Source organism: Onychostruthus taczanowskii, unplaced genomic scaffold (genome assembly GCF_017590055.1).
Source record: "Onychostruthus taczanowskii isolate IOZ18803 unplaced genomic scaffold, ASM1759005v1 scaffold4, whole genome shotgun sequence".
Classification (NCBI taxonomy): Eukaryota; Metazoa; Chordata; class Aves; order Passeriformes; family Passeridae; genus Onychostruthus; species Onychostruthus taczanowskii.
In genome coordinates this window covers 10,967,341-10,993,111 of record NW_024501459.1, presented here as the reverse complement: position 1 = coordinate 10,993,111, position 25,771 = coordinate 10,967,341, and the positions used below count along the sequence as shown (strand labels likewise).

The window sequence follows — 25,771 nt, the reverse complement described above, 5'->3', positions numbered from 1 at the left end:
GTAATGAATGATTCCAGAGGGATTTTCTTGAAAACCTTTCTGACCCTCTGAGAATTCATTGCAAGGCACTTACTAGTCTTGTATTAAATATGTGTTCATATGGATGGCAGCTATGGCTGTCTCATCTTTGTGAAAAGGAATGAGAAGCTTGTCCTAGATCAGGAGTCAATTAAAGCTCCCTGTTTTTTCAGAGGCATCTTTCTCAACATTCTCTCTTAGCTGAATCCACTGGGTTAGGTATGGGGTTTGACCTCTTCAGAAGGGAGAGTGGCCCACATCGTTCTTCAGCTCTATTCATCTGGCCAGATTTACTGCTTAGAGCCTTAAGCAAGTGAAAATTGGCTGAAGATGCCAGGACTGGATCAATTTTCCATGGATTTGGCGGAGTTGCCATTCATGAGGGTGTTCTGGATCTGGACTTCCAGGCAACCATAAGTATTGCTAAGTCCCATGAGAAGAATTTAATATTTAATTAAATTCTTCAGCTGTTACATTACAAGCTTCTTCTGAAGCTGGCCATTTCACAAATTACTGTCAGTGGCAGTTCACCAGAGGAGGTAGCTTTGGAGGCCTTTTCTCTTCCCAGGGTGCCCTTAAGGTACCTGGAAAAGTTTTATCTCCTTCCCTGCTTCTCCTCAAATCTCACTGCAGTCTGAGCCTCTTGATACTTTGTAATACTCATAGGTTACAGTAGGCATGAGAGTAAGCTACTGTAGCTGGTGAAACTTAAGTTATTAAATGTGTTTGAAGTATTTTGAAAGAAATGTAAACATCAACTTGCCCGTCCTGGATTTGAAATTGTTTCTTTTCTTGGACACAGTAGTAACTGGAATATTTTCAAGGTTTTTAAGCCAATCCTATGCTCACTAGGAATTTTGGCATTAACAACAAAAATAAGTGATTTTGTTTGCTGTCATTGTGAATATTGGTACTGTTTACCTCTGCTCAGGTATCTCATAGCTGACAGGAGCATGGGAGACATAGGTACCGTCAGACAAATATACCTGATATATGCCAAGACAGGACAGGACAGAGCACTGCAAGTGAACAGGGTTAGCTGAGGCAGTTCTGTTTCCAGGGCCTGCTCTGTTTTTAATGTGGTGTCTTTGCTGTTGTGCTGGATTGTAGATTTGCTCCACACCTCTGGGGTCAGAGCTTCTACCTCAGCTTCTGCTGTGTGTCATTGCAACCTAGACAGACTTTGGTTGACCCTTGGGCTAGGAGCACAGCCCTTTGTTAACAAGGAATATCCATTTTTGCAGAGGTTTAGACTGTATTAGGCATATGTTTGTAGCCTAATAGCACATGTTCTTTTGGAGATCCTAGAAAATGGGGTCCTGTTTCCCTTTTGAAGTACTCTTTTTTAATTTGATTTTGATTTGGAAGGGAAGGAGTAGGAGTCTTAGTACTGAACAGAAGTGTTGGCTCCCTGCAAGTTCAAAAGCAAGTTTGTTCTTTTATGCTAGTTTAGGGTGGTTCCAGAGTCAAAAAAACTAACTTTACCCTGCTGAGTCTAATGGCCCTGGAGTCCTGAAAGTACAATAAATGGAAAGAAAGACATTCCTTTGAAGGGCAGCTCAGAGCGTGATCCATCCGTCCATACATCCTCTAGGTGGTCATGAGTCTATGATGTTACAGCATTCCCATTCCAAATAAATACAATCTTTTTGCTTTTGCTTAATTCCAGGTACTCTTTCCTAGTATTTTGAATCATTTCATGTTACCAGTGCATCAGCTTGCACTTCAAGTCGGTGTTATCCTTTGTTTTATTTCTGACTTTATCTGCATAAAAATACTTGAGACAATTCCAAATTTTAATTTGGTTTGTTTACATTTTTTCCTTGTAGTGGTTAAGTTTATAACTTCCTTTGGTCTGAGGAAACGAGTTATTCTGAATCATCAGCTGTACAGATGAAGGTCTCTTATTTGCTATTTTATGGTGTATCCTACTTAATGTTCCTAAACACTAGTGCATAAGTCGGAGGAAAAAGCCTGGTTTTGTTATGCTGGTTCTGTGCCCTCACAGTGTGCTCAATTTGAAACAAATGTCTTTTTACCAGCATTCTTCCTTTCTGTTGTTTTTTGTTACTTTAGTATCATCTTTGCCGATTCAACTCCAGAAATAACATTTTGCTACCCTGCCAGTTGTGTGTAGCCTCTGTGCTGCAGCTGAATTTGTGTTCAGCTAATGTTTAGCATTGATTGTGACCTTGCCCCCAAACACAGCATTTTTAAACTTAATTTTTTTCAGTTGAAAACTTAGATTTTGTGCTTGTCTTCAGTCAGAGATTTGGTAGGCCCAATCCAATATTCAGGAATTATTTTACCTTAATTCGTTGACTGAGGAGAGCTGCACTTGAAATAGGAAGGAAGCTCTGTCAAATCAGTGCGGGACCCCTGATCTCACAGGTACTCTGTGCCTGTGAGCAGAGTCCCAGTCCTGTCCCTCAGTGAGCAGGGAGCTAGTCTCTGTATGAATTGTATGTCCACATTATCTTATGATCAAGCAATTAAAAAAACTGTCTATGGAAGAGTTGAGAGTAGAGGGAACTCCAGGAATGTTTCAGGAACAGAAGGTGGCAATTTGACCCCAGCTGTTTCTGGGAGCTCCAACTTCTTGGAAGCTGTATGAGACTTCAACGTGGGCATTCATCACTTTAGCTGTCAAATACAGTGGTTTCGTTTAAATACACTCATGGAGAGCAAAAAAAGGCACACAAAGCAGAATTTTATCTGCTTCCAACAATAGAGTGCAACACCTGTTGCTTAGTCCACTGAAACCACCTTCTCTGAGGATCTTGTAGCTGTTAATTATAGCCAGCTGACTACAGTATGACAAGGGCTGGTGGCAGGAGCTGTAACTTCATTTCAAAGAAAAAGGCATGTTTCTGCTACTTCACCAAATGTACTACTTCAAATTATATGGGAAGTAGTTTGTCACAGGCTGTGAAGGAAAACTGAGATGATTTTCTGAATTCCATTAATAAAATGCAATTTCTACTTAGAGATTGAAGTCAATAAGTAATTTTTGCCTGCTTCAGAGCAAAGTAACAGTTGGAGGGATGTATTCTTAAAGTAAGAGTATGTTGTAATTTAAAATCAGTCAAAGCTTACTGGAGATTTTAGGAATGTAACTACTACTTGTTAGCACAAGTAGAAAAAAAGTGCAGCTTTTAGAAATATATAGGAGAGAAATTTCAAAATACTAATTAAATCAGAAACTAGATTCTTGGAAGCACCTCAGATTAGACTCCAGTATCACAAATAAGGAACCAATTACAGCTTTGATGCAAACAAGTCTGTAGCCTCAGAGTGTCAAGTTTGAGTCATGTTTTTTTTATTTACTTAATCCCTTTCTCCACTTCTAGGCTGATGATTGATTGTTAAACTAGTGGCTTCGGCTTCCCTTCTATTCAGCTATTTTTCTTCAGGAAAGCTGACTAACTCATTTTTGTTTAACATAAGGTGAATGTGAGTTACCTGTATCTGGAGTAAGATGATATGATGACCACTTAATCTTTTAAAAACTGTTCCAGATATGACTATGTATCACAGAGTGTCTGGGGGAGATACAAGTTTCCAGTTTTCAAGAAGTCATAAGCAGTTTATAGTCATGGTAAGGGAGGGAGCTGAAGAGTTACAATACTGGACAGCCAGCTCTTGTGCCTTGGGTTAGTGCTTGCTTTCAGGTGCAGTAAGCAAATGCAAAAAGGATATTACCTCTAGTGCTGGGTAGGGTATGTGTCCTGCCTCTGATCTGTAAGGCGTTATAGCCACCTATAAGCAAGGTATTGGCATCTACCTCAAAGCATTATGAGTTTTGGATGAAGAAGGCCTCCCGCAAAGAATGCTCTGATCATCACCTTGCTGTTTCATGAAGGAGTTTCACATTTTCTTCCCTGTAGTAATTCAGGGTATCTTGGCTGGGTCAAACTGATGGCTCTGTCTGAACCAATATTGTCTGGATGGTTCAAAGTCTTTTCTGAGCTTAAAATTTGTGGCACTGTGAGAACTGGGTTAGCTTGTACTGGCTGTTGGAAATTTCCATGGCTTTTATACCATCTTCTCTGTTTTCTGGACAGGAACAATAAATTGAGATAGACTTTCTGATGAGATTGTCTTAATGCAGCAAACATTTATATAAACCAGACTGATTTTCCCCCTTGGGCTTTGGGTTATAAACAGGTTGAAATGTTTTGAGATGCCAAACAGTTTCTGATGCAACAGATTGGCTTTCTTTTTCTTTTAGTTTTCTTCTGGCATTAAAATCTTCAAGTTGATAATGTTGTTGATGTCCCTTACCATTTTAATACAAAATAGCAATCCTTTTCCCCCATCAGTTTTTCAGATTAGTATTAGTAAAGTCTCTCTACTTGGGATCTCTGTTAGGATGTCTGTCTATGAAGTCTCTCCTTGAGTCTTTGAGTGGCAAGACTAGTATACGTAGGACCTGACTGATTTCTCTGTTAGAAAAGAAAATTAGCCACATGTACAGTCTGGGGTCATTAGTTTTGCTGTACACAGTAAGATGCACTGTGGCCTGAGTTGCTCTTTTCTCAGCTCTTTCATGTCAGCCTCACTGTTGCCAGGGAAGCAAGGGAAGAGTTGCATTCCTGCCTGTCAGTATGCTCCACTTTCTGTTAAGTTTCTTGTTACAAGTTTTTATACTCTTGCTCATGCAAATGTGCACAGTCACAGTCAGTGCCCTAACCCCTGCATTTTCCATCATTCCTTACAAAAAGACATGTTTCTGCAAGGGAGCTTATTTGCTTCTGTAATTGTGTCTGTTAGTTTTGGTAACATCAGTGATCACTTACATGTTGAAGACAAGTTTGGCAGTAGACTTTGGGTAGGATTCAGTTGCCTGTATTTTGGCATCTTGTGTAGTTTGAGACACTAAGTTACCCTGTCTGCTTCTCAGCTGCCACTCAGCTGTGTGGTTAGCTAATCCTAAATTAGAAGCCTAGTTGTTGATCACCTTGAATAACTCCCTGGGTCTCCTGGCTGTACTGATGACTGGTGTAATAGATTTCTTTAAACACACACATTATTGCCATTTCATTGCCTCTTCATGTCAGGGTTTCTCTGAACTGCCTGCCACATGGCATGTGAGATGTGGCATGAATCTTCAGATGGAATGTCTGCTTCCTGAAGCAGCAGCTGATGGAGCAGGCAGGTATCCAAATGTGGTGTCTCAGAACACCTCAGCTGGCATTGTGTATTGGGTCTTTAAAAGACTCTAGTGGGTTCACCCTGGCTGGATATCAGGCACCCATCAAAGCCACTCTCTCACTCTCCTCCACAGCTGGACGGGGGAGAGGAAATATAATTAAAGGTTTATGAGTTGAGATAAGGACCAGGAGAGATCACTCACCAAATACCATAATGGACAAAACAGACTAAAATTAGAGATATTAATTGAATTTATTACTAACAAGATCAGAGCAGGATAATGAGAAGTGAAATAAAACCTTAAAAATACCTTCTTCCTACCCCTCCCTCTTTCCCAGCTCTACATTCTCCCCCAGCAGCACAGGGAGACAGGGAATGGGCATTACAGTCAGTTCATGTTTCCTACTTGATTTTTTTTATTTCAAAAATACTTTCCTTCATTTCCTCAGGAAGGTTCTTATTGGTTGTACATGAGAGTTGGCAAAGGACAGTCCTCCGTGGGTGTTAATATCTGAAAGTGTGGTAGGATTCGATGCTGTGACATGCTGTTCGCTGCAGCTGCTTGGCCTTTCCTTGCCTTCCTGGGGCTTTATCTACAGCTCTTTTCTGCTCCAGTCCAAGAGCAGAGGAAACAAATTGTAAGAAACTGTGGTATTTTGTCTTCAGGGACTGGGTTTAACACTGAGCAATAAGGGGAACTTTTTTGTAAGCCTTGCAGCTCCTTGAATTTTGGGTATTATTCCCTCATAGTCTGTGTCACTTCCGTTGCTTGTAAAATATCTTACCAAAACAATGAAAATAAAAGGGTTGTTGATTTCTCTCCCACCCATCTTATACTTCTGCAAAGTAAAATGCTTTTAGGTCCTCACTTTACTTGCTGTCATGTATTACTTAGCTGTTAATTAGCTGGTAGCTATGCTCACACATTCATTGAAACTAAGGTTCTCTAGTGCAAAGCACAGTCAAAGAAACCAGGCCACAGGTTTCTGGAGTTGTAATCATCAGGGATGAGATCACGGGCTTTGTGAGGAACAGTGTGAAGGAGATGAACTTCAGTGTGTGGCTTGACAGCGAAGCTAAGCTGATTAGCAGGAGTTGAAAGGGCTAATTCCTTGCACCCACTCCAGGTCAGGAGTTTGTGGCTCTCTTTGTACAGATCAGATGCTCCTCTGATCTTTCTCCTTACCTGCCACGTAAACTGTTTCAGTGAGATGGACAGAAAGTGTTGGCTTTTTGCTGCAGGGAAGAGAAGACATGGGATTGTCCCTTGCTCTGGCAGCAAATCATTAGATCGGTTTGGCTGTTGGCAAACCACTCCTCATAAGGCAAAAAGCTATGAAATTGATGGAGGAGCAAATGGGAAGAACAAATGGGGGCCAGCAGTAATACAGAAAAATACATATATATTTTGAAAAACAGAGAAGCCCTGTGCAATTTCATGCCTAGTGTTTTATTTTTTTTATTATTTAAAATGTATAAATAAGATAAATTTTACAAATAAGTCTGGATAATCATCTGCTGATTGTTGCTTTAAGTGATACTCTTGCTGAACTGCTAATGTGTGGCCATCTAGTTACTTGATATTAGAAGACAAAAGTTCTAATTAGGCTGCTCTGAAGGTAACCCAGAGCTGTGTGGTTTTTGTCAACAGCAAAATAAGCTACTAGATATAACACAGTAAAAAGAAATTGCATAAGGCTTAGAACTTCTTTAGTACTTTTTATAATAATGTCCACAAATGTATAAATATTTGCCATAAATGTGAAAAATGGCACACCAGAAATATGTTTTACCTTTAGACACTTTTGTATGCTTTTGTGTAACTGAACAGATGAATTAATATAAGAAGAATAGAAGAACAGAGCATTTAATGGAATTTTAAAGCTAAGACTAAAACCAAACCCTTCTTAGTTAGGAAGCTGTTAACTATTAGAGTTCTGTGACTTGGGACTTTCACAGAAGAATCACATTAACAAGCTTCTAACCAAAATGGGGTTGGTCTGAAAAAAAGCCCTTGAGCTTCTTGCTGCCTGCTTAGACACTACCTTCAGTCTATTGGATTGCTGTTCCTGTACCTTTTAATGTTTTCATTAATGATGTGGATGAAACAGTACACTTATTAAATTGGAGATGCTGTAAAGCAGGCTTAGAGAAGACTTGCATACATTTTGGAATTAGAATTAAAATTTGATGTGATCTTGAAAAAAAAAGATTTTTTTTTTGGTTTTGGTTTTTTTTTTTTTTTTTTTTTTTTTTGTTGGGTTTTTTAGTAACAAAATTCAAGGAAGACAAGAACAAAGTCTCATTAGCTAGGAAACAGCTTCACAAAGAGAGCACAGCCTAGAGTTTTTTGGGTAGCAGTTCTGTAGAAAAGGATCTGGGATCATTAATGTAATACTGTTGTGAAAAATGGACAGTGATCAGAAAGTATAAGCAGAACTCTTGGTTATATAAAATACAAGATATGTCAAGTAATTTTTCTTGCTCAGCAGTGGCTGGCCCTCAGTTGTTCCATTTGTAAAGTCCTTCACAAGTATGTACTATGTGCCACCATTATGTACTTGTGCACAGGTTAGATTTGGTACTCTGGGTTGTTTTGCAGAGCATTGTGGAAGTGTGGTGACTCTACTGCTTGTGTACGTTTTCACTTTCTGCACAGATGAAGTCCGGCCTTCTGTTTTGACTGTTCAGGCCATTAGTTTCTCTATCTGTTGATTGTACATACAACTTCTCTTTCTAATACTGCTTTTTCAATTTTCCCACATTGTACAAGTCTGTTTGGTTTGAAAACCCATTAGCCATGCTTTCTGCCTTTTGTGGTATTTTATCTACTTTATCTGTCTTTTTTTATTCAATTACTGTGACACAGTCCACGAATCATTTCACCTGAATCATTTCAGTTCGTATTTTATGTCACAAGATCTAAGGTTATAAAGTGATTCCAGAGAAATACAAAAAGTAATAATAATCAGAAGAAGTGTTAACTAATTATTTATGCTGCATGGTGCTTTTAGCATGATACAAGTATAGTCACAATTTTTAAAAGTATTCTGTATCTGTAAATATAACTAAATACTTGCAGCAGGTTTGCATGGCCAGGTTTTGGTGATGGGGGCTACAGGGGTGGCTTCATGAGAAGTTGCCAGAAGATTCAGTTGTGTCCGATGGAGCCAGTGCCAGCTGGCTCTGAGATGAATTTGCTGCCAGCCAAGGCTGAGCCCGTCAGTGTTGTAGTGTCTTGGGCATAACAGATTTAGAAGCAGGAAAAGTTGCTGCACAACAGAAAGAGAGGAGAGGAGAGGAGAGGAGAGGAGAGGAGAGGAGTAAGAATATGTGAGAAAAGCAACTCTGCAGACACCAAGTTCAGTGCAGAAGGAATGGGGAGGAGGTGCTCCAGGCGCCAGAGCCGAGACTCCTCTCCTCTGCAGCCCGTGGTGCTGCCCATGGTGAAACACGGTGGCCCTATGCCCCTGCAGTCCATGAATGGTGGAGCAGAGATCCACCTGCAGCCCGTCGGGAAGACCCACAGGATTGTGTCCCCATGGAGAGAGAGAGGAGATCATGCTGGAGCAGATTTACTGGCATGACTTGTGACCCTGTGGGAGGCCCTTACTGGAGTTCTGTTCCTGAAGGTTGCCATCCTGTGGAAGGGATCCGTGCTGGAACAGTTCACCACGAACTGCAGCTTGTGTGAAGGACTCACATTGAAGAAATTTGTGGAGGACTGTCACCTGTGGGAGGGATCCCATGCTGGAGCAGGAGAAGAATATGAGGAGTCTTGCCCCTAGCAGGATGGAGTGGCCGAGATAACATGTGATGAACTGACTGTAGCCCCCATTCACCATCTCTCTGGAGAAGGTAACCGACTGTGACCCCCATTCATCATCTCTCTGGAGTCATGGCGAATTCAGGAGTGAAGTTAAGCCTGAGAAGGAAGAATGGGTGGGAGGAAAGTGTTCTTAAGATTTAGCTTTTATTTCTTCTTTTCCTACTCTGATTTGATTAAATTAATTTATTGTCAATCTCCCCAAGTTGAGTTTGTTCTGCATGTGACAGTAATTGGTGAGTGATCTTTTCATGCACTTGTCTAGACCCACAAGTGTTTAATTATATTTTCCCTCCCCTGTCCAGCTGAGGTGGTAAGCCATAGAGCAGCTTTTGTGGTCATCAGTTGTACAGACATGGTCAACTCACAACAACATTGTGTTTCCTGATATATTAAAAAAATGAATGGACTGTTTATTTTACAGCAATATTTTCATTTTAAAGTGTGAAAAGTTTTGTTGTTTTGGTGTGTGTTTGTTTTGGTTTGGTCAGTTTTAGTTTGTCAGGAAAATTCACAGCTTGTAGATAGTTTAATAAGAAAGTTAATACCAACTGTTTAATGAAACCTGTGCAACTGCCTATGTAGTAAGTGCTCAAAAGGGGAAGTGAAGTAAAATGCAATTCTGGTATATTTGCATCCCTTTATGTGTTTGCAGTTGCATTTCTACTGCCTCTGTGTGGGTGAGACTACGAGGAGAAACCATTGCAGCATCTCATAAGACACCATAAGCCCTGCAGTTTAGCATTACAAAACCAGCAGCACTGTGACCTGCAGACTTTGACTGGATAGATGTGTGTGATTAAAATGTTGGGAAATATAATTTCTGTTGTGTCTTGGCATGGCAGCTGGGTAAAGGCACAAAGCTGGGAGGCTCAGCTGTGCAGTCCAGCTTTCTCTTGAGAGCTGCAAGTGTCTGTAACCACTGCTGAACTTGAAGGGAAACCTCTTTGGAGACTCTGGGGTGTAGGAATTTCCTAGATATGAATTGGGTAGCCACCTGAAATGGGGTGTGGAGACTTTTCTAATTGTAATCTTAGTATCCTAAATGAACCATCACTTTTGTATATGTCAGCTTTTTCAAAAATATCTGCATAGAATATATAAAAATATTTTGATTATATAACTGCATTTCATCTCTGACTAGCTTAGTGAAATCTCTCTCTCCCCCAAGTCCTACATTTTATGTAGCCATGTATATTATTATGTTTGTGCTTATGGCTGGGAGGCCTCAAAATATTTTTGCTTCACTGTTTATAAAACAGTACACTGGTGTATATATGTAAAAAATGTAAAGAAAAGGTGGAACATAGAGTTTTTGACATCTTTTGTCATGCATTGAAGATTGGCTGCCTGGTAGTGCGAGAATGACATGCCATCACTATATCAACTGTATTCTTTCTGTTGTCTCTCTCTACTAGTGGATTTTTAGAACTGATTACAAATTTATTATCTCCATATCTCATCTGCTTAAGAGTTAGTCTCTATGATTATATTACTGCCTTGGCATCTTTGCTTATACAGATTAATTTGCAAAATAGTTTCTTGTAGAAGTTCTGCAGTGTTGAAAAAAACCAACCCAGCACCCAATATGTTATGATAAGTTCTGATTTCAGAATTGAATTTTCTATGTACTTTACTTTTAGTGTCTTTTTTTCCCTAAATGTTATCTTGTTCATCTTTGCAGTTCCTCAATACTGATTAAACTGATTTTTCTTGTTTTGTCCTTACTAGAAAAGGATCCCTCCTACAATTCCTCCCTTTAGAACATCTGTACTATAGAACATAATATTTTATTTGTTTCTTAGTAAGTTCTGCTTTCCTGAAGAATAAACTTTTAAAATACTGGAAGCTGAAGTGGTAATTCACAACTGGCAGGGCTCAAGACCAGGTGTTCTGTAGTATTTCGTGCAGTACCATATGAGTGATGCCTTTCTCATACTGATGTTTGTGGGATAAAATGCTGTAAATACTGTGAGTTTCTTAAACTTCAATTATTGTGATGATATTTCACGTTATGTTGTTTTCATTTTAAATATGTTTAAGACATATAGACTGATTCTGCCGTCATTGACTTTAATTGTCATCATAACATCACTGACATCATTGGCTTACAATTAAGAATATTTTTCAATTAATTCCTGTTTATACTAGTGTATTAAAGTCAGAAGCAGACATTTGTACACTAAAGACTTCTATAATTTTACACCTTCTCAGCCTTTAAGTTAGGCCTTTCTAACAGTACTGCTGTATTGTATGGCCTTTGCTGTGAAGTGATAGGATTTTTACAGTATGAATTTAGTACATATTTTTTTGAACATGAGATATTTGAACACATCTCAGCTAACTGCTTATGTATATTTTAAATCTGTCACTATTAGTATCTTATTGAAGATACTTATGAAAAGGGCAGGTGATTGCATCTCAGTTTTTAATTTTTTTCTACTTTTGCCTTTCTAGAGACGTAAATCAGTTATGTGTCTTTTCTCAGTAATAAAAATGGCATTCCAGTGTGAACCTCTTCTCCAAAGCACAGAGTCACAGTAATAGGATTTATTATTTTCATTACACTAGTGCAACTGTGTTAAAGTACTTGTACTCCAAGGTGTAATGAGTGATTTGAGATCTTAATCCAACAATACTGTTCCTCTGAGTAAAGATACTTGGATGTTTTTAATGGATTGGGGAGGGGGGGCAAAAATAGTGATGGTGATAAAAATTTTTTATGTAGGTAATTCATTTCAATAAGCCCTCCTTTAGAAGGTTTCTCAGGTGTTGAATGGGTTTGTGGTTGTTTTTTTTTTTTTTTTTTGTTTTTTTGGTTGTTTTTTTTTTTTTTTTTGGTTTTTTTTTTTTTTTTTTTTTTTTTTTGTTACAGGGAGAGAGAATTACCTCAGCAGAACAAGCAAAGAGTTTAGTGGTAAGCCTGTGATGGATGAGAGCAGGAACCCCTACTCTGCCTTAGCCAGCAGGACCAGTGCTGCTGCTGGGAGAAGTCCCAGTTGCCCAGGCCACTTGTTGGCTCTCACAGGTTTTGTCTCTCTATCTGCTCTGCACAGATCAGCTCACATGTATGAACCCCAGATAATACAGTCTGTGTCCATGCTGCTGAGTAAAATATGTCGGATGAATGGCAATGACTGGTTTCTCTCTTAATTGAGTGGATTACCTGGGATGCCTGCAGGCACCTAAACTGCTCTTGCATAGTTTTTGCAGCAGCAGGAGTTCTCAGCCAGTAGCCCAAATTTTGCCAAGGAGCATAGTCTCAGTGAGTAATATGGAGTAGTGCCCTGACCATGGTTTGTTTATGCATGTAGACCTAGCCTGAGAACAGGTATTGGCAATAAAGAAACTAATTTGGGCAGATGAAAAGAGATAATTAGTCCCTGGCATATTCCAGGTAAATGTTTTAGCCATTGGGTTCAAGGCTAGTTCAGGAAATCCTGCTACCTCTGCCAGTAATTTGTGCAAGGATTGAAGTACTCCACCTGTTGACTGAATTAGCAGTGATTTTTTAAAGAACTTGCATCATTCGTGGTGGTTTTTGTTTTACTTGCTTGTTTGTATTCCATTCCTCCTGCCCCCCTCATCTTTTCTAGTTTGGTACCCAGCCCAAAAAAAAAAAAAAAAAAAGGATTTTCTCTTGTGGCCTTATTTGATACTTAAGGTGCACTTCACTGGAGAAACAATGGCAAAAGTTTGTAAGTTTGCTATGGCAGTTGGTTGCAAAGTCATCCTCTCTTGAAGATATTGGCAAGTTCTTATCTCATCTGCAGAATAATTATTTAGAATTTAATTCTAGAATAGTAGTTCTTTCTGATATATTTCAGGCAGGGTGACCCCAGCATTGAAAAGCAGAACCTTGAGCCAAGGTGTGCAGGTTTTTCTCCAGGGATGTTCTTTGGCTCTGAGCTCTGTTTCTCTGTGCATCTATTTGGAAGTAATGTTTGCAGAGGCATGACTTGTGGACAGTTTTGTGACCCGGATCCAGGAGCAAAAAGGAGTGTTGCTAATAGCACTGTAGTCATTGCACATTCAAAATGCAGAGTGCCCTGCTGATAATAATGTATTTATTACAGTGACAGGCAATGGCACAAGTTAAAATGCAGACTACAGCAAACCTGTCTGGACCCACCATGGCCCCTGTGGTGCTACCCCTGCCAGTTACAGCTACAAATACACTGAGCCTGCCATCCTCAATTAATGGATCCATTTCAGAATCAGCTGCCAGCTGTAGCAGTCCTACTGCCAGCCTTGTGGATCCCGCGTCTTTGGTCAACTCACCAGGTAAGTTGGTCCAGATATATTTTCTTTGGTGTTCAAATTAATCTTTTTTTATGACTTGTTAATTTAAAAAAATTAATAATTAAGTCTTAAAGATGATTCAAATAAAGGAGAAAACCCATGTAGAAAAATGTTTTGGCTAAATAAACTGTTTACAAAGTTTAGTTTCTTTATTGAGCTTAGATTTGGAGTGAAGTTTTGATCAGTGATGTAAAAGTTCAGGAAAGAACATGTCTATTTTGTCAAATTCTCAGTGTATCTTTTATAGAGAAGTTTTAGTGGGGCAGGAAGGTCTCCAAGTTTATTTCTCTTCCCTAGAACAGAATGTCTTCTCAGTGCTTGGCAGTATTTGGTGTTTCTTTTGTGGCCTAAAAACGCTGTAGTTTCTATGCTGAACTGGTTGTAAAATGCAGAAGTGTTGTCCTAACAATTTAAGCAAGAAATGACAACGTGTGTGTGTGTTAGGGATAAATGCAAATAAATTGCAAAAACCCCACAGAAAGTGAAATAGTCTAAAGAAAGCAGAACTAAATCCTTAAAGGGGGAGGTGTTCTATGGGAGTGTTCTGAGAGTGACTTCGGTATTGTGATAAAAGTCTAAAACTCTGGGAAGAAGCTGGCAGAAACAAGTGGGGACCTCAGGGTTTCATCTACTGTATTTGTCTCATAACTCTTATGCTACCCACTTCTTCTTCAAAGAGTGGAAAAACTGTTCTGAAAGAGTAGTCAACTCCAGGAACCAGCATACCTCTGACAGTAAACTTTGGTGGTACAGAAAATACAGAATATGCATATGCTCTCCTGCACTATCATCTTTCATAAAGACATTTTGGAAAGAAATTGTTTTGGGGCTTTTTTAATTGCATGTAATCAAAATTGTTGTTGGGAGCTACATAGTCTCATGTGATTTGTATATAAATGGTATTTCAACTTTGTATTTAGCATATATGCAAAAGTTGTGTTTTAGCCAAAGTATTTCCTTTTTTAAGCATGCTGCTTTTGCAAAGCTTTGTGAAGTTGTGAAGAGAACATTTCTCCACAAAAACTTTACAGACTCTTTATTTACAGCTCCTCTCCAAGATAACATGGCAAACCCCAAAGAGAAAACTCCAATGTGTCTGGTAAATGAGTTAGCCCGTTTCAATAGAATTCAACCCCAGTATAAGCTTCTGAATGAAAGAGGGCCTGCTCATGCCAAGGTAAGGTCACAGTTCCAGGTGATGAGCCATACCTTACATGCTGAACAGATAATATCATGGTTTGGACAAATGTGCTTGTCAAACCCAGCTACATTTCTAGTGTAAGGGCTTTCTTCCTGTTCTTTATTTTGCTGCTCTTTTATACCCCACTTTCAGAAAATATGCCTGTGTTTTGGTTACAGAAGCCCTGTAGATCATTTTGTACTTTACTTTGTCTCTCATCTTTGGATTTACATTTGCTGGTCTTTATATATACCTCATGAAGGTCTTTTCAGGGTATCACCATCCTTCCTTAATATTTTTGGGGCATTTGCTTTTTAGGTTGCATGAATCTTTCTCTGCAGTCAGAATGCCTCTGATAACTACCTCTGCATTTGTTTCATGGTAATGCAGGTGATGACAAATTTATGGTATTTTTTAAAGTGCTTATTGATGCAATATTTTGTCCATGAAGTTGATAGTCTATCCTTGAGTCTTGTGTTCTAGGGCACAAACCTTATTACTGTGCAATTTTACAATGTAGGGTTATACTAAAACTCCTAATGTGATTATAGCATAGAGGCTTCTAGTGATCTTACAGCTAATTCTGGCCATTCCATGGATGAATGTTCAACTTAATGAGTAAAAATTAGGATGCTTTCAGATGATGGGGAGTACAGAGGAATATCCTCATGGTAATTTTTGGATATAATTTTGAATTTCCTCCCTACTTAGGAGCAAACTGGGGGAGCAAAAAAATCCTAGAAAAGTCTGAGTGAGACACTGGCATAATTAGTAGCTGCTTTGTACATAGTATTTCTGGAGTGGCCAAATCACACAAGGCAGCGGGGCCAGGGTGTAGATGAGTAGCAGTTTCAGCTCCTCATGGTCTGTCTCTGCCCTTGCCCCTTGTTCCTGTGTTGTACACTATGTTGGCAGCTAGCGCAGAACTGATGCAAATCACTGATCTTCAGCTCTGGCTGCCGATGCTGAACGTGTTACAGTGGTGGAAATGATGTCAGCAGGTGTGGGGCTGCTTTTAGCATCCTTCATTGCAAATGGAAATTGCAGAGCTCTTCCTCTTCCTGGAGGCATTTGGCACCACAGGGTACACTGGCTGGTTGGTTTTAGGTTGCAGCATATTAAATTTGTTGGGCTTTCTGTAACTTCTCACTATTGTGCTTATTGTGTTACATTTTTTTCCATTTCTGTGAAAAAGTAATTACTTTGATTGCAGTGTGGTTTTGACTGTTTACATTTCTCAGCAGTGAGGAGATTTGAGTTATATGACATTCATATTATGCTTAAAATTTTAGTAGGATAAGAAATTGTTCACATATGGAAGGGGGCGCCCTTCTCCCAAGCAATTGGCAACGGGATAAGAGGACATAAACTCAAACTGTGCCAGGGGTGGTTCAGTTTGGACATAATGAAAAATTTTTTTGACTGAGAGGGTGGTTAAGTGTTGGAATGGACTGCCCAGGGAGGTGATGGAATAGCCATCCCTGGAATTTTTCAAGAAATGACTGGACATGATACTTAGCACTATGGTTTTCGTGGTGTGGTGGTGTTTGGTCAAAGTTTGACCAAACTAATCTTAGAGGTCTTTTCCAACTTTATTGTTTCTATGATATATTTGCTATTGCTTTTAAAGGAATTTATATCAGTGAAATTACTTAAGTTTGCATTACCTGCACTTCTGAAATCCAAATTTTCAATTAATTTCGTAATTTTTCAGTTTTCAATTTTCCTCGTTCTTTTAGTTGTGCTCATAGTGGTAAAAAAATATAGTTATGTGTTCTATAGACTCAGGGGATATTAAGTCTAATTTTGATCTGTGTAGTGAGATTAAAAAAAGATAAATGAATGAAGAACAAAGGTGATATTAATAAGATTATGCAGGTTTTGACCTATGAAAAGTGAAGAAATAGGTAGAATTTATTATGACTCTCAGCAATTTAATATAATGTCTTGCTAGTGATATGATATACTTGACAGAATATGTGAAACAGACCTAATTCTGTCCTGGGAAGCATGACCTGAAGGCATGTAGTGCTGCTGTTTCTCTTTGCCATTCAAGGAGCTTCTCATATTGCTTTGCTCCTACATGTACTCTGTCCTTGACCACTGGTGGTTTTCACAATTTTCAGATATGCTCTACAAGATATCTTGTCTGTGTTGTGACCACAAATGCTAGTAAAATTTTTAAATTTTTTTTTTTTTTAGTTGTCTCTGGAAAATAAGTTTAGACAATTGGGGTGAAATGGAAAACTAGAAATAGTGCAGCTGGGAGAGAAGTGGCTCTTCCTAACAGTGCAGTTAGGGTTTCTAGGAGTCTGCCCTCCAGGTGGATTCTTCATCAAAAGAAAAATCAGAAAGTCTTTGTTAGCATAAATGATGTTTTGGAGTACGTAAGTCAGATTGATCATGTCTTCTGTCCTTCCATATCAGTGTCATTTCAGGACACAAATTTAAAAGGAACAGTGGCAAAACACAGTGGATGGTGGTACAGAAAAGAGAGAAAGGGGTAAGGTATGTAGCACTTCAAAAACTGGGAAGGAGGAGAGAAGGTTTTACACAGAAGAAGTGAGGACTAAAGAGTTGTCAGAGCTTAGAGACTGACCTTACAAGCACAGCAGAGTGGAAACACGCACAAGTGTGGTGGCCTTTGCCTTTCTGCTCTCTGGACATCAGGTAAATTATGTTGGGTCTAAGGAATAGAAATTTCCTCAGGTGAGAAATGTCTCTCAGTCAATAGCAGAACTGTTAGCTCTGGTATTCCTGGACCTCAGTGTTCCATTGTTTGCTCCAGAGTTTGGATTTAGGAGGTTTTATTCCTTTAATAAAGGAGTAAAACTACTTATATGTGTGGGTTTTTGCAGGAGTTTTTTTGGCAGATGCATTAAGTGAGAAGGTGCTCTGACTGGCAGAAATTAACTGAGCAAGCCCTTTATCATCTGGAGTTCCTATTTATTACTCCAAGGACTAAGAGTTATAGGTAGATAAGTAGCATTATTAATAATATTTTCATTTAAATTTGGGATTTTCCTCCTCCTATAAAAATACTGTACTGATACTTTCTTGCAAAATATAAAATATATAAACTTCAGATCCAGAGCTCAAATTTCAACTTTTTCAGTAATAAGGATGTATGTTTGTAGGTAATTTATATAATTATGGGTATTTAGTTCTAATACCCATCTTAGCTTTCAGATGGGGGTAGGGTTTGACAGAGTGTAAAATTAAGAGACTATTTTTCTCTTTCTAACATGAGGAAATTGTTGTGACTGCTGTGGCAAAAACAACATGGCAGTAGGAGCTGTGATACAGGGACTTGCATTGTGCTTCTGAAAATTACAGTAGGCCAAAACTCAAGGCTGTAATTAAGACAACAGTATGTATTTATAGCATTCAGTTTGAATACAGTTTGTGCATGTGCAGAGGGCTGAGTTGGGAGACACATACATACTTGTGTTCAAATGCTTGTTTGCAAGTACATGCTAAAAAAATGTATATGTAAATGCAGATTTAAAGGCTGCCCACCGTATTAATCTCTAAAAACCTGGTCCTGAATCTAGCAAGTTTAAATAAGTTTAAAGAGAGCTGTCAAAATTAAAATTTTACTTTAAATACTTCTCATACTAGTATGTAGATTTTTTTTCTTTGACTCAAGTAAGTTAGTCTGTTTTCTAAGGTAGGTGAATCTTAGTTTGCTGTGTGTATCTGACTATTAAGTCCTGCCTTTTATCTAGGGATTATATGGCAAATATATCGAGTTTCTAGCTTTTATCCTCTTGTTCTCAGATGCTCAAATTTAAACAGAACATTTATGTATCATACGGAAGATAGACTCTATCTAATACCTTAAACATGCATTGAGTTTTATCAGCACAATTTGCACAGCATGGGTACTTGAAATAGCCCTCTCTCACAGAATTTGAAATACATGGTTTTTATCAGTTAGTCCATTTCTGTACTCTGGATGTTTACAGTTCCTGTCCTCACGAGATTTTACATTGAGAACTGCAGTTTCATTAAAAAAGATAAGGATTTTTTTAGCTTCTTACTTTATCTTTTTGAACATGCTTGAGTTGTGACTCTGCCCTAACAAAAGGCATTATTTTTAGGAATCTGGGTATGTGCAAAATTAATTCACTCTGTAAACTATCTGGGCCAAATTCTCTGCTGCCTTGAGAAGTGTGTAGTGATTTATATTCATTCATAATCATTACAAAACTGATTTTTTTTTTTTCTCAGTAGCATGTTTAGTATTTGTTTTCTACAAGTAAAGTGACTAAACATACTCAAATATATGAAGAAATGTGTTCATAGCTGACCTGTACATAGTCTTCCAAGAGCAGAGGATCAGTTTGAAGTTATTCTTACTTGGTTTAAATATTATTCTGTTCTTTGATAATTGACACTACCATTACACTGTTTTACTTTGTGATTTGAAAGGCCAAATGTTGCTCACTGATAAGGTCTCACTGATCTCTGGAAGAATCAGATGCTTTGTCTGGGAGTTGAATACAATGAAAAGAGAGTGCGGTTTCTCTTCAGCCCTGCAAGCTTTTATACTGATTGTTCTAATCCACAGTGATAATCTTGCCAGTGTTTACCTGTTCTTTGTCTTTGAAGATGTTCACAGTGCAGCTGACTCTTGGAGAACAGACATGGGAAGCTGAAGGAAGCAGTATTAAAAAGGCCCAACATGCTGCTGCTAGCAAAGCATTGAATGAAACTACCCTTCCCAAACCAACGCCCAGACCACCCAAAAACAATGTAAACAATAATCCAGGTATGACATTTTCCTCTGAGTGTTAGATCTTGTTGAAGTGTCAGCATATTATAGCACTAAATAAGTAATTTTAACAAGATACTTAAATTTGTAGTATGAAAATAAACATAGCTATAGCATGATTGGATAATACAGAACCTCTAGTAAGCTTTCATGGAAGAATTTTTAATGCACATTTCTGAAATGGTTGAACTGTAAGGGAATATATTAATTAGGTAATGCTTAGATGTGTGCTAAGTGATGATATGTGATCAACAGTAAGCAGACAGGAGAAAACCAGACCAAATTAACTAAAACACATTTCCCAAAGGATTCTTTTAGCTAACTTTCCAATGAGGTTGGAAATTTTATCCAGTCCAATCCTGTGAAATTGCATGTCTGGCATAAACAAAAGGCTGGGATTTGGCATGAGAACTTTGACAGGTAATTTCCTGCATGCTGAGTTTTCCTTCAGAGCAACCTGTGCTTTCAAAAAGCTTTCAGGTGGCTTTAGAAACTTGATTCAATAATAGAAAGAATTTATACTGGTGTCCTGCCGCCTTCATTTTGAGCTGTTACCTGCAAGTTGCCTTCAGTGCGTGCAGAACCTTCTGAGGTGCACATCTCATGCACATGCTCAGTGATTGGTTCTGTCTTGATCAATAAAGAAAAAAAATCATAACTTCATTTCAGACTAATATAAAGGAAATCAAGTGGTGGGAATCTGTTATCATTTTTATTTTTAAACAATCCTTTCCCCCTCCTCTTTTCCCTTTTTCCCCTTCAATTTCCGTCTGCCCCTCCCCCTCCTTTAAAAATATATTCTTCAGCCACTTTCTTAAAGTGAAGCAGTTTTGCACTTTATCTTCTCTATGTTGGAAAGAGAAAAGCAGGAGTAAATTTCCTTTAGAAATTGTATTATCCTGAGCATTAGCCATGAAGGATTGTTTGAGAGTGGTGTGGTCGTGTTCTCTCGCTCCTTTGGAGATCAGTACTTTGCCTCTCCAGACGCAGAACACTGGTTTTGCCCTGTTGCCTTCCCAGTCACTGTGACTTTGGCTGCTTAGAAAGCAGGAGGCTCAAACCTCTGTCAAAAGTGATCCTGAGCTTGGTTCTTGACATTGTAGAGTATTACTGAGTTTCTAGATTTTTTTTTGGCTTTGAGCATATTCTTAGAGGGAGAATCTGATAACAAGAGGAGTAGGCTTCAAGAGAATTAATTAAAAATTAATTAAAAGCTTTATCACTTAACACTGTAATTTTTCTCCAAGAAAGGTGAATTGTATATGCACAGGTGTCTTCTCATCAAAATGTGACTTTCTGTATTTTTATAAAAAATTTGAATTCTTAGTAATGCCTTGCTCTGGAAATTATAAGAATTGTTGTTGGTATAAGTTTTTGAGTAAGTGTTGCATAAACATATTCATCATTTGGCATATAAAGCTTCAAGGTCAGACTGGAAAATTAATCATAGCTTTTTAAAGGGTAAATTTATTTGAATCTCTCATGAAAATATTTTCAGAATATATTAACTCCTTTTTATTGGAATGCACATTTAGCTGATTTAGGATTCTCTTGGAACAATGTAAGCGGGGATTACTGTAGCTGAATGTTTTATCTAAGAAAAAATAAAGAAAGAAGTTGGATGTAGCTTCTTAGGCATTTTTGAAACCATGCAAGTGGGCAAGTACTGGGTGCCTTCTATTTTTGCATTCTGTCACCAGTAGATGGCTGTAGTTGCATTGATTTTCAGGATCTGTATGCTTAGTCTGTCAGATCACTCCTATGAGACCATTAGTTCTTAGACACAGTCTTAAGTTTTCAAGTCTTGCAAATAAATCATTTTTTCTAACTTGTTGTAAGATTTCTGAATGACTGCAGTAATGCCTGTTACTTCATGCTTGTTTCAATGACTTTGCTGTATTTGTGGTTTTATTTAATGGTATTCAGCAGAAAGACACATTATTCTATTATCTTTATAGTTCTTTCAGAAAGTGTCATAATGTATTATAAGTACTTTGGAGAGATGAATAACCAGCTTGTTTATTACACTGAATTTCTCATTCATATGTGAAGGTTAATCCACTGAAAATGCATAGAGAATGCAGTGAGAGAGATTTTTAAATGTTCTTTCTCATTGCTTGTGATTAAGCTGGCATCTCTATTCCCATTTTTTAAAGAATCTGAAATGTCTTTTTAGTTGCATCTTTTTAATTTAAGCGTAAAAAAATATCGTGTATGTCTCCCTTTGCAGCTCAGTCCTGCTTGTGTGTTTTTCACTATTTCTCGTTTGAGCACCTTACGCTGTTTTTTTTGCAGGCAGTATAACACCAACTGTGGAGCTGAATGGTCTGGCGATGAAAAGAGGAGAGCCTGCCATCTACAGGCCATTAGATCCAAAGCCAATTCCCAATTACAGAGCAAATTATAATTTCCGGGGCATGTACAATCAGAGGTTTGTACTCTTTCTGTTATTTTATTTTTTTTTTTATTGTTATGTCCTAAATCTTCATTAAGTTTCTAGATTATTTCAGAATAAAAGAAAACTAAAAATTTTGTTAAGGAGAGTCTGCAGCCTTATTTAGAAACATGCATAATTACCTCCTAAAAGAGACAAGTGCCCTAAGCTCATCACAAAGGATAAAGGTGTGTAAAACTGCTTTTATTTTTTTTTTATGTGCATTAAAAAGCACATTACACAGCCATAGTAGTGAGGAGGAAGAGCATTGACTTCAGAGAGAGGTTTTGCTTTTCTTTGCTGCCGTGTCGTGTGATTAGAATCTGTGGCATCAAAAATGAAGCAATCTTTTCTCAGGAATTTAATATAAAATTGGAAGGGCTGCATTTTGATAACTGGCTTGAAACCATTCTCAGGTTTCTGTTTTTTTAACCATTCTTCTTGGTCAGCTATCTCAGTTCCTTAATCCTCAATGTTTAGTTAGAAAAAATCCTTTATTTCACAGTTTAGAAACCTGTATTCAGAACTATGCCAATTTGTAATCTGAAAAACTTCTTTCTCTGAGATAGGTTCTTTCCCCGTTTTTCCATATTTGTCCCCAGAGTAACTGTATTAGATAAGGTCTTTTGAAGCTCCAAAAGTGAGACAAACTATTATCTGTAATACGAGAAAAGACCAAACCAAAACAGGTCAGAAAGTTCTAATCACATGTTTTATTAGTGAAAAACGTTACCTTTTTAATAAAGCTTGACTTGATGGATTTCATGTTCATTTTTATGCATTTCATAATTGTCAAATGGATTGAGTGTATGAACTCTGAAGGAGTGTTTTGGTTCAAAATTACTCTTTATTAGAAATTGAATTTATTGCAATGTTGAAAAATTAAGGAGTTAAGAAAAAACCAAAAACATAATTTCAGAATTGTCTAAGGAAAATATTTCAATCTATTTAATTCTATGTTTTCCCATACTTTTAAACCAAATGATAATTTGGTAAGTGTAGGGTTTTAACACTTCATTCTGTGTTGGACTTTTTGTTGTGTTTTAAAATTTGCTGGGCTGGTGGTTTTGTTGTTTTATAGCAACAATACCTAGAATTATAGAACACAAAAAAAAACCAAAACCCAAATAGCCTGGAAGAAACCTTTAATTACTCTATGAAACAGTGCCTGGTTTTTGTATCACTTGTCTTATATTTCTAGTCACTGCTGACCTGTGTCCCTGCTTACATCCATCATGGTTTAAAAAGCTAATTACGGTGCTTGAAATGAGTTTAGTTAATATTTAGAAATCCTTCATTTATTTGAATTACCTTTATAGTGAGATTAGTTTGACTAGCAGGTATAATACTATACTGGAAAAAATGAAAGCTAGTTAAAGGCATAAAATCTGGAATTCTGGAATCTGAACTTAATTATGGAAAGGTATTGGTGGAAATAGAATGTCAAAACATTCAGCGCTTGCTAAGTCTTAACATTTCTTTTCTTAGAAAATGATTAGTGTGTCTAGCTCAATTTATAAGTTTGCTTCTTTGGAAACTTTCTTTCATGAGAGACATGTTTCAGTGTTAGGGTAAAATGATACATGAAGGTTATTTTTCTGGGCACCTTAGGTCACTTGATTTTTCTGATCATAAAACAAACAGGCTTGGTGAGACAGAAGGCCACAATCTGTGCTTGCTTTTTCATTGTGCTTATTTGAGTGAAGTTACCCGTGCAGAATAGCTAATAATACTGTGGTTAGTAAATTGAATAATAACTAACAATAACTAGTAATATTTACCAAGTAGTAAATACCTGTCTATCTGCATGAACACATACCTGCTGTGCACAACCATGTATACACATTAATGCCAGAATAAAGAGGAAGCAGAAAAATTATCTGTATAGTACTGCTGATGGACTGCTTTGTTAGAAATAATTGTTCATTGCCTTGTTTTGCATAGGGAGATGCTTGTCCTTTATGATCACAGTAAGAAAGGCACTTAGACTTTGTAAGGCATCATTTAAATGCTGTTTATTAGACCTGCTGGTTTAAAAAGCAAATATTATAGATAATCTTCCATACCTTCAGTTACCTTGGGTCCTGAGTGGTGTGGCATTGACCAGGACTGTTCCCCATGGGCACCACAGCATGCAGACCTCAGCCTCAGCAGAGATTAACCCCTCTTGGTCATTCACACTCTTACGGGATTTGCTTACAAGGAGACAACCCTGTCAGGAATAGTCAGGACTGATGGTTGTGTGAAAACTTTGTGCTGTGCTGTCAGAAAAAGGCAGGGCCACACAGGTGGTGCCAAGGGGGAGCTGCCCAGGGGCCCATGTCTTGCCACAAGTCTGTCCTGTAGCCAGGGGATTTGAGCAGCACAGCCCCCTCCTGTGAGCCCTGCTGGGCACAGGCCCTGCAGCTCAGCACAGCCCACATGGCTCAGCCTGGCTGTAATGTGGGGCACTGGCTGTGATGGGCACAATCCTGCACCTCTTCCAGTCAGCATTGCTTGGCACCTGGAGACACAGTCTGGGTCATTTACAGTAGCCAGTGAAGTCTGAAATATGAAGCATATGATGCAGCACTCTATTATGTTCCTGTGGTATAATATGTTACATTTATTTTCTTCTACTGCCACATTGTATTTAGCATTCATTTGCTGATTTTGGGAATTGGGTAGTGGAATAGAAGTACTGTTGAAGTACCCAAGTAAATGCAGACTATATAGACAGTTAAAAACAAGATTTGCGAATTAATGTGGATAAGACACTTCATGAAGTTTTTTGTCGTTAGATTCTGACTGTAGATTATTTTCTGTTATTAAAAAAGATACAAAATATGTTAAATAAATTGGAAGCATTGTCTTTTACACTGTGTCTGCATTCCCTTTACTGATCTCTGTTTAAAGAAATGTGCTTTTCAAATAGGTGAAGATACAGACGAAGATTAGGAGATTGCATTAGGGAAACTCTGATACTGGCAAGACTAATGTCTTGAGGAAAAAATAGATTGTTAAGTTCATTCCAGGGCATATCTGTATAGCAGTAAAGTCTAGTGTTTCAAGTGGTACAAAAGGTCTTTTTCAGTATCTCATGGAAACGTGATCCGAGAGTTGCAATTCGTATGCAAAGTTGACGGCTAGATTCCCTGTCAGGCTAAGATGATTTATGTCAAAGTGGCAGTGATTCCTCCTCCTTCATTTGTCCCTAGCCTTTGTGTCCCTGAATATTTCCTGCCTCCAGCACTGGAAGTTGAGCTGCTCAGAAATTAATTAATTTTTGGGGGGAGAGGAAAGCAGTAGTTACTCCTCGACTTACAACTGTACTTAGACATCTTCTTTTCTAGTCACACAGGAACTTGTGCCTTCACCAGAGAGGGACAGGGTGTATTTGGAATGTAAGGGCAACTTAGGTTGATTTAAGTGTGTGAAGGACTACTCTCACGTGCCATGGGGCATATTTATACGGGCAGTATGTTGCACAGAAGATGTTGAAGCAGGTTTGTAAAGGTCCAGCATCCATTTGCAAGGTCTGCAGCTGATGGTGTAAATTTATAGTGATGGTCATAGCTACTTTCATAGACAAAAGGACAGCAAACAAGTGAGAGAAAAAAAAGGGAAAGGGGCAAGTTTTACTGGCAGTCAGCATGGAAGGCAAGTGATGAGTTGTCCCAGATGAGCGTCCTTCCACAGGTGTTCTCTTCAATGCAACAAATGTTCTCAGTAGCACTTTCCCATGGTAATTCTGTGGTTTTTATCAGGACATGCTCTAGTTACCTGTTGCTTGCAGTGCTGATAGTGCTGCACCAGGGTAGGTGTTGGATACTGGCTGTTTATAGAGCTTTGTGTATGCAAAACTCAGCATGGCAGAAAGCAAGATATTTAAGGCAGTGTGTAACACTGTGGTAAGGTCTTAGCCTTGTAAGTCTCTTCCTGTGCTAAGTTAGGAAGTGCAAGGCAAGTCAGCACCCCTCTTAGAGTAGCTAAGTAGATAAAACACAGTCCAGCTTGGAACTGGATTAGGTATGAATGTTTTCATGCTGACTCTTCACTCAAGATAGTGAATGCATTACTGGCTAACTTGTTAACAGCATT

The 25,771-nt window shown here is 38.3% G+C and overlaps 1 protein-coding gene across 4 annotated transcripts in view; it reads left to right on the top strand.

Moving 5' to 3' along the window:
* The window catches only part of STAU2 (staufen double-stranded RNA binding protein 2), a 168,636-nt gene that overhangs the window by 4,841 nt on the left and 138,024 nt on the right, over positions 1 to 25,771 (top strand). For 2 of the 4 annotated variants that reach the window (XM_041413048.1, XM_041413046.1), the window contains exons 2-5: positions 13,075 to 13,282; positions 14,347 to 14,477; positions 19,095 to 19,254; positions 21,553 to 21,688. In XM_041413048.1, the coding sequence (XP_041268982.1) occupies positions 13,084 to 13,282; positions 14,347 to 14,477; positions 19,095 to 19,254; positions 21,553 to 21,688 (626 nt within the window). In that variant the 5' untranslated portion in view covers positions 13,075 to 13,083. Of the gene's footprint in view, positions 1 to 8,834; positions 9,031 to 13,074; positions 13,283 to 14,346; positions 14,478 to 19,094; positions 19,255 to 21,552; positions 21,689 to 25,771 lie in introns of those variants that run through there. The other 2 variants (XM_041413047.1, XM_041413049.1) reach the window with 2 other exon arrangements.